At 40.1% G+C, this 13,730-nt stretch overlaps 1 protein-coding gene across 1 annotated transcript in view; it reads right to left on the bottom strand.

The window, feature by feature from the left end:
• Positions 1-4,228: 4,228 nt before the first annotated feature.
• The window catches only part of LOC113239174 (otoferlin-like), an 80,398-nt gene continuing 70,896 nt past the window's right edge, over positions 4,229-13,730 (bottom strand). Inside the window, exons 20-27 of the mRNA XM_026476044.1 lie at positions 12,293-13,678; positions 12,034-12,168; positions 11,255-11,697; positions 10,901-11,190; positions 6,975-7,173; positions 6,428-6,666; positions 4,978-5,257; positions 4,229-4,578 (exon numbers count right to left, since the gene is read on the bottom strand). Coding sequence (XP_026331829.1) covers positions 4,398-4,578; positions 4,978-5,257; positions 6,428-6,666; positions 6,975-7,173; positions 10,901-11,190; positions 11,255-11,697; positions 12,034-12,168; positions 12,293-13,678 — 3,153 coding nt within the window. The 3' untranslated portion in view covers positions 4,229-4,397. The remainder of the gene's footprint in view (positions 4,579-4,977; positions 5,258-6,427; positions 6,667-6,974; positions 7,174-10,900; positions 11,191-11,254; positions 11,698-12,033; positions 12,169-12,292; positions 13,679-13,730) is intronic.

The following is a 13,730-nucleotide window of genomic DNA, read 5'->3' on the forward strand; positions in this document are numbered from 1 at the left end:
TTTTGTTTACAAGGGTATTCCTTCTTTTATTTAGTTACCCCGTAACAGTAGATACATAGATATAGTCGGTCGAAACTTGCGGATACTGATGCAGTTGAACAAACCGAATATTTCCCAATGTACGGTTTGTGGGCAGAATGGGCAGAACGTGCCACAGCATAATGATGTCACAAAATCCTTGTGAAGTATGTATAGTCACGCGTATCGAATTTAAATTTCACTACGTGCGTACCGTAGTGAAATTTAAATTCGATTTACGTTGAACGTATCAGTGATGCATAATAATTATACACATAATTATAGTCCGTATTGGCAAAGGTTTAATGGGTGGAATTTTTTATTTATTTTGGTAGGAAGGTTTTAAATGGTGTTTAAATGAAACAACGATTTTACAATTATGGAGAAAGCACAAATATAATTTGATTTAAATTGATTAAAATGCATTGCTACATTTTTTGAAAAGAACGATATATTATATAAGTAACATTAGATTTGTAGATTAAATTATATGTAAGTGTATTTGAGATTAAACATGTCACATCTAAGAACCATATTTTTTTATATAAACTTTAAAATGTTGATTGTCCATTTATTAGTTCAACACTCCACAACAATTATTGTAAATTTATAATAAATAGGCGCTGAGAGCAAGAGTGTTTAATCCTTTTGTTTTAAACATCATTCAATCATTGAAATAAACAATGGCGTGACCGAAGAGTCTATTGTACCTGCTTTGCATTTCGCTCCCCTCGCGGAAGAATGGCATAAGTGGAGTTACGTCAAAAATGTTTATTGCTCCATCAAATGCAGAAAAATGGGTATTTGTCATAAAAAAAATCCGTGATCATCAGTTTTCTAACATGTAGTAACTAAATATGTACATTGTGTAAATATAGGTAAAATACCGTAATTTAAGAAAAAATGGATTAATTTAAGGCATAGTTATATATAATTAATTTTTGAAAATATTGAATATGTTACGTCCGCATGTGTGACCACACCGTTTTAGCAAGGTAAAAAATCGTGTGTTTTATACGTCAGAAAAATTACATAAAAAAGAAATGTTAATAATAACTGAAATACATTTACTGATTATAAACAGAAACACATAGATATATCTAAATCGAATAGGTAATTCCTCAGTTGGTTAAATCAAATATCTATTTTTTATTTTTTTGTCCCATCCATGGATGTATGTCCACAGCCATAATTAACAAATAAAATAAAAAATAAATTAGAGAAGGGCACTATAACCTATGCCTTAAACCTTATAAGTCCAAGTTCTGATCCCAGATCAGCCAGTGTACAGGGTTCTCACAGACCTCTGTCGCTTAACTTCATCCGGTTCTTCGAGAGGCTAGTGCCTCGGGTGAGCCACCCCGGATGCACGTACAGTACCCTCCCTATTTTCCAAATAGCTACCGGAGCTGTAGCGTCGATTCTGAGTCCACTACCAAATCTCCTCATTGATGGCGGAGCTGTAAGGTACGTTCACTTCCCGACGCCGAAAAAGACGTCTTTCCAGTTCCCAGGATATCTAGCTTGTCCTCTACTAGCACTCCGAGCTAGTGTCGGAGATGCCAGTCGTAGTGTCCTGCGACAATGTCGTGAGTGAGTTGCCCTTTAAGCTATGTCCATAGCTTAAAGGGCAACTCACGTGTCCCGCGCGTCTCCTCGCTTCAGGCCCTCAACTAAACCGCTACTAATATGCGCTAGCTGCTCACGAGACAGACGCCCCGACCACACCCAACCGGGGCAGACAAACATGTCCGTCTTTGCAGCTAATCACAAACCCTAGCGAGTCCATACCCAAGTCCGGGTCCACCAGAGACGCCCGTGAAGACGTATCATTGGCGGAGGGCTTCGTACGGACGCAGACACAGCCCCCATATCTTTCTACATTGGTTTTGATTATAGTGACCCTCCCTACCGACTCTGACGGTATACGAGAAGGGCACTATAACCTGTACGCCCACAGGACCCTTATAAATTCCGGTTCTGACCCCAGATCAGCCAGTGTACATAGTTGTCACAGACCTCAGTCAGTTGACTTCATCCGGTTCTTCGAGAGGCTAGTGCCTCGGGTGAGTCGCCCCGGGTGCACGTACAGTGCCCCCCTATTTTCGCGAAGGCGATGAAGGCGCGCTCACTGGCCGTTGCGCATTGCACAACTAGCAGTTGCAACCGCTAAGCCGTCGATTCTGAGGCCACTACCAGATTTCCTCATTGGTGGCGGAGCTGTAAGCCAATCACGCTTCCCGATACCGAAAAACGACGTCTCTCCAGTTCCCAATAACCTAAGCGGCTGGAGGGACCGGAGGATATCTAGCTTATCCTCTACTAGCTCTCCGGCATAGTGCCGGAGATGCCAGTCGCAGTGTTCTGCGACAATGTCCGGATATAGCTTCCAACTTAAAGGCCAACACACGTGACTTGCGCGTCTCCTCGCTTCAGGCCCTCAACTAGACCGCTACTAAGACGCGGTAGCTGCCCACGAGACAGACGCCCCGAAAACGTGCAACAACGAGGCAGCTAAACATGTTTGTCTCTGCAGCTAACCACAAACCCTAGCGAGGCCATACCCATGTCCGGGTCTACCATAGACGGCAAAGTCGTATCACTGGCGGAGGGCTTGGCCCGGACGCAGATACAGCCGCCATCAAAAGATGCCAGTTTCAGCTGTCGATGCCAACATTACTACAACAACAACTACGAGTAATTTACATTTTGATCTCCGATTTTCAAAAGTCGCCGAGCATAAGTGGTTACAATTGTGTTGGTCATTAGATGTATGTTTTTTAATTAATGCACTTCAGTTTTGTGGCTAACGCGTTTTTCTCTCAAAAACACACGGAAAGAAAGAAAGAAAGAAAAAAAGAAAACTGTTTAATACACAAGCACGGACACGCATATAAACAAAACAACAGAGGAACAATAATAATACTAATAATAGAGGTTCAAACCAGCTAACAAGCTGACAAGACTAAATACTCGTAGTAATAATAACAATTCAAAATTAATCTTTTAGGCTCTCGGAGAAGCGAGAGTCTAAAATAAATAATGATATAATAATAATAAAATAAAAAAAATATTTATGAAAAAATTAAAACAATTGATAATGTAGTACCTAATTGACAGACAGGCGTGTCGCGCCTGGTGCAATCGGGACTTGCTCAGCGTTAGCCACAAAAAGGCATTTTTTAAAGCGTTTCGTGGCGCTGATTTTCAGCAAGGCCGGGCGAGTGAGCCACTGACGACAGTACATATTTAACTCGACAATAAATAAATAAATAAACAAACAGATAAGAACACCGACATAATAGGTAGTGTGCATGCAAGTACATACACATGTGAAATACTTTTAATATGTAAATAACAGTATATCAATAAAATAAATTTAAATTCTAATATTTTTGTACAAATCTTATAATATATGACATGTATAGATAATTTTGTGAAGTGTCGTGTCCACGCGGACGGGGGCTCGAGGCGAGGTTAAATTGTCATGGCTAAATTTACATATCCGTTCTTGGTTTTGAAGTTAAGTGTTTGTGATTTTAATGGAAAAATGTCGTTACCGTGGAGGTCACTTCTATGGATCCGTGGATAAAAATATGCTCATGGAAGTGACTTTTGAGGCATAGAAGGGTATGTAATATAAGGTTGAGTTCTTATTTTGCGCATGCATTGCTTTTTTCTGTACAAATTTCTTTTTAGACGGCGAAAATCAAAAGGTGTCCAAAAACATCTGAAAAGATGAGTAGACATTACTGTTTTGCGAGCCGCGGCGAGTGTATTTGGTTTTCCCTTAAATAACAAGACCAAAAGTGATCAAATCCATCATCAAAAATATCTAAAAGAAATTTTCATGTTTTTTTCAAATAGAAGTGAAAATTACCCATACATAGCTCCTCAGTCGGTTTTTCATAGTCAAATCGTGATATTATTGAGAAGCAGCTTAGAAAATATTTAGCATCTTTTTCATAATGATCTATTTTAATGCAGCTTGACAAAGTTACTAATGTCAATATAGGTACTTATATTCCAACAAACATTAACGATATACATCAGTATATCAGTATCTTTTTCAAAGTCGAATATCTCTATTGTGCGAAAATGGGATTATACCGTTTTTACTCTCAGCGCCTCTATATAACAGGCATTTACTATTTTTTTCCGATGACTTTTATAAGTTTACAAATATTATGAAGAAGTGGTCGATTCTTTGCCAAATATCCTATTACCAAAAATAAATGGTTCGTATATTATATATGTATCTTATATTAATTTATATAATGAATACTTTAACTGTAAATCTGGTATCTGTACCTTATACTATAGATAGGAATGCAGACCTGAAAGGAAAATACTAATGTTCTGAGCATTGTGCAGGTAACCTAAGCGCCCAGGAGTTTTTTGACAGAGTAACCTGGCACTGCATAGATGAGCAAGAAGAACATAAACGCTACCAGGAAGATGACGGTTGCTTTGAGGATTGTCCACTTATAATTATGCCAAATGATGTAGCGGATCGACTTCAGAGGATTCAGGAACCACATGAACGACGCATCAGGGCGACTGGAAAAAACAATGAACTAGTGTCTGAGATGAATTTTATACCGCCTTTTGTGTGTAGGGCGTTCGAGTGGGGTCTGAAATTCTTTGGGTGATTCTACCCATCATACAACAACTTTCTAGTAAGTCGATAGAAGACACTCGCGAATAAAATTAGTCACATTTCGTACAAATTCTCCGATCGTCTTAAGAAGTTTTGTATTGGAAGAAGTTCAAACATTTTCTTTAGTACATGCATTCTGGTGCCACTGTGGAAAACAGTGCGTCAGTGGACCAACGGCCCACAACAGCGCTGTAATTGCGCTTAGCCTCGTTCATTACGGTAAGAGAGCTTACCACTTACCTTTGTGGTATCTTGTAACTGAATTATGCATAAAAGTAGTAAGATGTGGCCAAACTTACTTGGGCTTATCAAGTGGATCTGGTTCATTGCGTCCAAGTCCGGCGGGCACTTTGTCCGCCTCTTCGCGTGTTAGTAAGTGTATCTCGGCTTCCACTTTGCCTGTGAGTTCCATTTCCTCGGTGTCACGTTTTATGTAGAATGGCCACCATCCTTTAACGCGCTTCTGCTTGAAAATGTTCACCATGGGCACGGAGCCGTCGTTGCTTAGCATGTCCAAAGTACACAACTTAGATGATTTCGCTCCTCGTGGGAATCTGTTAAGGTCCAATGTTATGGCTCCTGTAATACGAACAAAAATTTATGAGTGGTATGGTGCATATCTTATGTCGTCGTAACAGGTATGACATTGAATTGAACGCATGATGTTATTTTGAAACAAGTCTTTGCCAATTTCAGGCCACTTTTCAATTGCTAACCCGGTCGGAATAAAGTACCGCGATTTGAAAGTATGTATGTGTTTTAATGCAGTATATTTCGGTATGGCTGAGGTTTAGTCTCAACAAACACAGAATTTGTACGTGCTACTATAAATTGGCTTGTTCCCTACACTTTGTTGAGTACCTAGTGTATTTGGAGTCATTTGTTGTATCTGTTTCTCCGTGGTAGTTCATTCTTAAGGCGAGTCGCTGGAGGAGAAGCGGGAAAAACTGTTTTGCTAAATCAAATGGTAGCTATTAACAATTAATTAACGGTCTTGCAAAAAAAAACATACGATACACCTAAGGATATTATCTAAAGAATGCGCTAATTCGTTACATGGTAGGATATACTTCACCCGATCGTATAAAATCCTCAAAACGGGCTAAAATAAAAAAGTCTAAAAGTAATTATTTAAGAATAAAATATGTGACTTCGCACGTAATTTTTATATGGCAATATTTCATTTGAGTGCTACAGAGAACTTGCTACATTTTGGTTTTCAACTGAAACCCTATTTATCAAATTCACATCCCAAAATTTGAAAATTCCCCAGCGGCTTGCCAAAGCGGCGTGCCAATTTTTCTCCGCCTGTTCTTATTTTATTCATATTATTTGAAGCGTGCGGGTTGCGGGACGCGAGGTATGGTCCCCACACCTCACCTCCTGTAATATAGGTTCGCGTTGAAATACTTCGCCTTAAGTTCTTTTGATCACTTTACCTTTACACAGTATGGAGACGGGTATTCTTTTAATACCAACCGTCACGATAAGCGCTGGACTTTTAGCGCGGTTGGCTAGTTCCAACTAAAACTGCTTAAAATACAAACTGCGTACCTACAATTGCGTATTTTTTTAAGATATCAAATTGATGCCCGAATGCAGCATTATGTTCAATTAAATTAAACTAGACAAGCCAACAAGCTGCAGGCAGTTTTGTAAAAGGATTAAAATAAGTAGTACATCAATACCAAACCCTGACTTTTCGTAAGTTTAGGTTTACTACATTACATGGCCCAGAATTCCACTTACCCAGGAAATCGTCAGCAGAGAAATGGTCGGCATCCCAAACTTGTAATTCGAGACGTGCTGGTATTTTACACTCTGTTTCATCCCAGGAAAAAACGGACTCTTTTCGAGAAATTACTATGCGTTCTTCAGCTTCGAGATATTCGAAAGGATATATGAAGCGCCAGTTGAAATTCCCTTCTCCCGTCAATGAACGATAATGAATGTCTGTGGATTGGCAATCATCCGGCCCCCTGAGCCATCTAAGCAAAACACAAGGAAGATATGTAAATTATTACTACATATGACGAACCAAAAAAATATTATTGATAGAATTTAAATAACGCACACACTCAACATGTCCCCGCACTAGGGAAACCCTGTGTCGCAGGTGCCATGGACACACACATAGGCAACCACAAATTACACCCAAACTCACGAGAGAAATAAATGTAGGCCATACAAATATTTCTCCCGACCCGGGAGTCGAACCTGGGACCTCTGCGTGGCAGTCCGGCATGGCAACCGGTCGGCCACGGAGGCAGTTATTATAGTTGCTTGGTACACTTACCCTTTTACGTAAATATCCGACATCTTTTCGCCAGTGAAGAAAGCGTCATCTTCCAGAACTACATCGTCAGTGTTCCATATAATAACACGCATCTCATAAGACTTTGGTTTGCGAGCAGATATGTCCAACGGTGGGCCAGGCAGAGGCATATCCATGGGGAACATGTCTACCCACATCTCTAGGCGCCCTTGCTCGATTCCTGCGTATAAGTTAAATAATATACGGAGTGAAACGGAAAGCGTATCATATTAAAGTCAAAAGTATTTTTGATTTCGTTCTCCCTCTGTAAAAGTTGATACAAATTTAATTAATTTTATGGTTTTCGCCGGAGACGATCAGCTGGAGATCTTCTTGTGTATGTTACGCACTGCTGGGGCGAAGCCATCGAGAAACACGGCGAGGCTCTGGCCGTGTCACTAGATATCTCGAAGGCCTTTGACAGGGTTTGGCAAGCAAATCTGCTGAGCCAGCTTCCCGCTTACGCCTTCCCTGCTGACTTTTGAAGCTGGATATCAGATTTCCTTGATGAACGGTCAGTCAGAGTAGTCATTGAAGGCTGCTCATCTGACTTGATGGCTATCGATGCCGGAGTTCCTCAGGGGTCTGTTCTCTTTGCGACTCTTTTCCTGCTACACATCAATGACCTGCTAGTTTCAGGTATTTAAATAAATAAATAAAAATAAAATAATGTATTGTTGGGTATGCAGATGACAGCGCTGTTACGGAGTGCTGTCTGTCCAGCGCAAAAGACAGCAGGGTAGTTATCCGTTCGTTGAGAGAGGCCATGGTGGAGCGGACGAACTTGACCTTAAGTCTCGTTTCTCAGTGGGAACATGACAATCTGGTCGAGTTCAACGCCACCAAAACGCAGGCCTGTCTGTTTTCTGCTAAAAGGAATTAATTTGATCTGACTCCCACTTTTCGGGGTATTTCTGTATCTCTTACCGACGACAGTCTGGATCTCCTTGGCATAGCATTGAGCGCAACCCTTAACTATGGCGTTTATATCGAATGTAAAGCACAAATTGCGGCCAAAAAATTGGGTATCTTTAATAAGGTTAAGTGATATTTCGCTCCTAGACAGCTCTTAACTCTATATAAAGTACAAGTCTGATCTTGCATGGAGTACCGCAGTCGCCTGTGGGATAGCTCAGCGATGTATCAACTTGAGACTTGATCGATTGAGCGCAGAGCCAGGAGATTTATTGGCGACGATAAGGAAAACTTCATACCTTAGCCCACCGGTGCAAAGTTGCGCGCCTGTCGGTTTTTTACAGAATATATTCCGGTGAGTGTGCCCATGAGCTTCATCAGCTCATCCCGCCCGCCCCCTTTTACCTTCGGACATCCAGACGTACAGCGGGATATTGTCCTTATTTGATCGATATTCCCTTCAGGCGTACTAAGCGCTTTTCATCATCTTTTATTATGCGCGCAGTCCAGGAATGGAACTTCCTGCCTGCGACTGTGTTTCCGAACTCATACAACCCGGGTATCTTTAAGGTGCGACTGAATAGGCATCTCCTGGACGAGTTCGTTCCATCGCAGATCTTTGCTCCAGAGCTGAAGGAGAGCGGTCAAGAGCAAGTCCATTTATTTAAAAAATAAGATTAGTTAATTTCAAAATAGATGCATGTGCGTCACAGCTCTATTGCTAACCTTAACGTTTACGTTCACGCATGAAAAAGTCATTCAAAGACTTGTTAGCGCGGAATAGAGCGTAGGAATATCTCCCAAAAACGTAGTTCCGCCTATTTATGCTATTTTCAATACCTTGTAGCTGTGACTTATAGGTTGCTATTAAAATAAACATTTATTACACGTAATAAAAATACATATTCATTATTAAAAAAATATTTTTTTTTATTGTGAGTCGGTAAGATACCGCACTAACGCCATTTCTTCTTTAGTTTACTTGATAATGGAACCTTGCTATACAATATTGATATGAAATATGAAATTGCATATTGTGGCTAACTTTGTCATTTAATCAACGAAAATTATAATCCTTTGAATTGCATCGTTGTAAAACGACGAAACAAAAAATCGTTCATTGTCAAATAAATAAAAGAACAAATGACACCAGTGCGCAGTGGCGGTATCTTGCCGATTCAGTATTCGCAATAGAAAATAAAATTTTAATAATGGCAACATTGCTTATCGAGTGCAATAAATATGTCACGGGCAGGTTTATGATATATTGCATGCGATATGCTGCCATACTACAAATGCTGTTTCTTTTTATTTCGTTTGTCGCGCTCAATTTTTATTACTATATAATACTGTCAAAATGTTTTAAAGTATGATGTGACCATGTTTGACACGACACTTTAGAGAAGTTCATTTTCAAAATTGATTCTACCGGGAATCGAGGCCGGAACCAAGAGTTACGGAACTGGCTCCGTGGCATCACTCAGAGCACATAGGAGCACCACTTTTCTAAACCACGTTAGAAAAGTACATTTCCAAAATTGGTTCTACCGGTAATGAAACCTGGGACCTTCTCATCCACGCAACATTATTTGCATGTGTAATCTGCATATTACTTAAACACGACCACTCATCCATAAAGTAGATGCAGCAAGAGGTCTAGCTTCGTCAGGCGCACTTTATAATATGCATTATAATATAGAACATACTGTCTACTAAATAAAGTATATATTGCTTCTATCAAAAGAGATTTTGCTTGACTTTCAAAGAAATATCGACTTTGTTTAGTATATTAGATAAACTACATTGCATATACTACGCAATCTGCCTTTCAAAGAAATATACCTTATTGTTGAGAAGTTAAGTTACACTTTGTATTGTCAGAGGCGAGACAAGTGGGCGGAGTCGTGAAGCACGACGCGTCACGCGGCTTTACTCTTTTGTTTTTTGAAGAAATGTATACTTTATGAAATAAAGAATATATTCTATAGTATATTGCATTTTATAAAGTGCGTCTGCTACCCCACTCTGCAGCCCGCCGCCCCTTGAAAGAGCTTCGTTTTCATGTGTTTGTTTAATGAAATGTTGCCTTATTTTGTTGAGAATAAAGTTTATGTGGCATTGCTCGCTTTAAGGTTTGAATCAACGCTTGGTGGCGCCGCGCGAAGTCAGCTACAGTCGCTAACCGTTACCTACCGTAGGCGTCCACAAATATAAATTAAATAATGTATAATTAAAATTAGATTGTGTAATCAGGTATCTGAGAAATCAGTCTCTAATCACCATCAGTTAGAACGGTCCACGACATCCGGAATCTCAACTTCACTATACTCGTCCTCAAGGGGTGGTAGGATCGGATGGAATGCTTTCATCATGCTTTCCGGGAAACTCAAAAGTGCGAGTTCGGATTCGAACCCACAACTTTTGGTCGAAACCATTAGGTTGCCACAGCAAGGCTGTCTGACTCCGACCAGGATACACTACTTCACCATTTATTTGACAATTGCTTACACTAATAAATAAATCAAATTATATTGATCTTTCACCGACAAACAGCGCTATCTACGTCAACGAGTGTCGATCTCACCTCTGACGGTGCCGAATTTACGTGCAAAATTTAATTGGAAATGTACCATGAGCTTTTCGGTGAACAAAAACATCGCGATGAGACGTGCACGCCGAAGGAGGTTCACAACCCTCGGAAAATGTGTCAAGTCCCCAACCTGCATTGTGTCAGCGTGGCGGACTATGGCATAAACCCGCGCCTGATTGAGACTCGTGCCCAGCAGTGGGACATATAAATGAGTTGGTGATGACTGAGTCAGACTAAAGCTGTGAATGCCTGGTTTGGTTAAAGATTAGCGAAACTGGAATTTCCGCAAATTATACAAAGTGAGAAGTAAATTAACTTTGTTAATGGCTACATTTTTTGGCGCACCTTGTATATATCATTATTAGAAAGCAATGTAATTTTTACCCTGAATGGAAAATGTTACCTGGCTTGTTGGGATTGTATAGCGGCCTTGTTTCCACGTGCTCGGTAACAAGTTTGGTCCCGACACGTGGTACCTCTTGCCAGCGACGTAGCACTACCAATGCCATTTGCTCCTCGAACGTGTCTGGGTTGGAGAATAACTCTGTATCTTCTAATGGCATATTGAACACCGTGCGCCCTATCTTCACCCTTCCGTGTTCATATATTGGAGGATCCAGTTTGCCGTCCTTGCACAGCTTCGCTAAAATCTGTGTCGGTTTCATGGCATCTCGCCATCGATTATAGCCTTGCCTGTAAATGATAGGAAATTATAAAAAATCAAGCTATCTGGGCCTAATATTAGTGCGTCACTTACTCTTCATATTTCATTGGCAAACCACATGTTGCGCGGTGTCGGCTATAGAATCGATTTTCAAGATCAATTTTCGTTTCCCCGATCAGATCATCAGATCCTAGAAGATCCCAGTCCAGGACTTGAATCGTAAGCATAGAGTCTTGAGGGAATGTAGCTTCGATTTCAAAGCACTTTCCAAAAACGGGGTTTAGTTGTTTAGAAACATAATTCTCCTTGTCACTGATTCTCTTTGAGCCCAAATGCAAGACTATGTAAGGATCAGCTTTCCCATTTAAGTCCATCGGGTGCAGGTCTGTTGCTTTTACAATGTAAACTCTTACTAGGACATGAATGGGTTCATTATTCGGGACACCTTGGAAAAAGCCATAGTTCGGATCAAATCCCATTACAGTATGATCATCGATTCCTCTTGGTATGGGCACCTTGTAAACTTTTATAGCTCCCTGAAATGATGACATAAATGTTTAAGTATTTTTTTATAACGCACACACTCAACATAGCCCCGCACTAGGCAAACCCTGTGTTCCGGGGGAAAATTGCAAAAAAATATATGTGACTACGTATAAATAATGCCACCTCAAAAGCTTCTTCAGCAAGTGAAAAACAAACATTATGAAATTAAATTTTCCATACTAGGAAAACTATCTATTTAAAAATATATTATTTGCTTCCATGCAACGGATACGTCTACAACCTCTAGGACGGGTTTCTTTGAATAATTGGAGTTTGAATTAATATGATTGTATAGGTTGACAATAATATGTATTCATTTCTTTTACCTTGAAAACACCGACCACGCGATTTTCATCTTCTGAATCGTCACCAGTCTTTTTGCCTCTGTATAATTCAAAGGAATGTAACCATTCTTTGAATTCGTCGTATTCTGCGACCGCTTCAAGTTCGTGTGGATATATCTGCGCAGGTATAAATATATACATATAAATTTAGAATACAAAATGATTTTTATTATTTATTCCAAGTCTAAGAAGATATATATGTATGTACAATACGGAATTCGAAATTATGTTAGTAAATTACCTTGGTCAAAGCAGACTGTGGTATTTCATTCTTTTTTTGGATTGTTGGGCTCACTTTTGCTTTTGGAGACTGAGGATGGCGACGCTTTATTCTATCTCTTTCCGGTCGCGGAGAATGCACTTCTTCTCTTGGAGATCTTGTTGGGGTTTCGTCTACGAAAGCCACTTGTGGAACAAGAAATCCTTGTCGCTCTTTCTTAGCTTCTTTTTCCTCTTCGATCATTGACTCCACAGAAGCAAAATATTTGGTCCACCAGTCTTTACTTCTCCCATCATCGTCCAAGACTGAATCTGTGCTGGCTTTCCTTTTCTTTGAACCTTCACGTTTTGTAACTTTCTTCCTCATGGGTTGCTGGACACCTGAACCATAGGACGCTGTAGCTCTACCGTCACGCGTTAGTAGAGGGATGTTTTCTCTTTCATTCTCGATGGTAAATACATCCTCTTGTAGAATGACGTTAGCTCGCAAATCCACGTTTTGCAATTGAATTAATGACTTTTTTCTTTCTTCGATTTCTCTTTCCTTTTTGCTCATTGGCGTGTAAATATATTTATGAATGGAATTTATAGTATGAGTGCCAACCAATGTAATTCTGCCGAAGCTTCTGCAATCGACAACTCTAATAGTCAGCGGTGGTCTATATAAGTCTTGGTCGGGAAGTTCGACGTCCACAAATTTAACAGGATTCGAGAAATTAGGGTTTCGTTTTGCGTTTTGTATAACGGTGGAATACAATATATTACCAGCGCATTCTATATCCACTCTGGGCTTGTCCACAGTAAGTAAATGAACACGTTTCAGGTCACGTAGTCCCCAAAACAGCACTTCAATGCGATACTTTGACAAAGTAGGGCGTATACCTCGTGGCACGGGATAGATGGGTCCCTTATTTATATCATTGGGTAATTTACCATTGGATTCCCTGGGGCTTGGTAAATCGGGTAAGATCGATGAGTTTTGTTTAGCTGGTATCTCAAGCAATTCAAATGTAGCTAATAATTCACCAGCTCTGTCGTCACCTCGCGTGATTTCATGCCACTCTAATGATGGTGGAAATTGGGGACGTTCGTAGGTATCTTCAAACGCTTTAATGTGGGGTTTTGCAAGAGTACGGCCAATAAATTCCGACTTTCCTACTTTATCTTGATCGAAAATCTCGATTATAATAGTAGGTGGGTCGGCTTTTATTTGTTCAATAGTGCTGTACAGCAATACGTCGTCGAACACGAGTAATTCATCCCATGTTGGACTTAAGGTTTCGTCAATAACTTGAGTAGTTGCGGTGCTTTCACCCAAGACTACTCGAGCAAAAGGATCCGACAACCCAGAGGAATCGGAACCGATCAAAGATCTCGCTTGGTAAACATAAGCTCGCATTTGAAAATTCTGAAATAAGTGAATTTTTGTGTCAAATTATGAAACTATAAGAGCTTTTGTT

The sequence above is a fragment of the Hyposmocoma kahamanoa genome, unplaced genomic scaffold, assembly GCF_003589595.1.
Source record: "Hyposmocoma kahamanoa isolate Upper Pololo Valley unplaced genomic scaffold, ASM358959v1 99702, whole genome shotgun sequence".
NCBI classification, from domain to species: Eukaryota; Metazoa; Arthropoda; class Insecta; order Lepidoptera; family Cosmopterigidae; genus Hyposmocoma; species Hyposmocoma kahamanoa.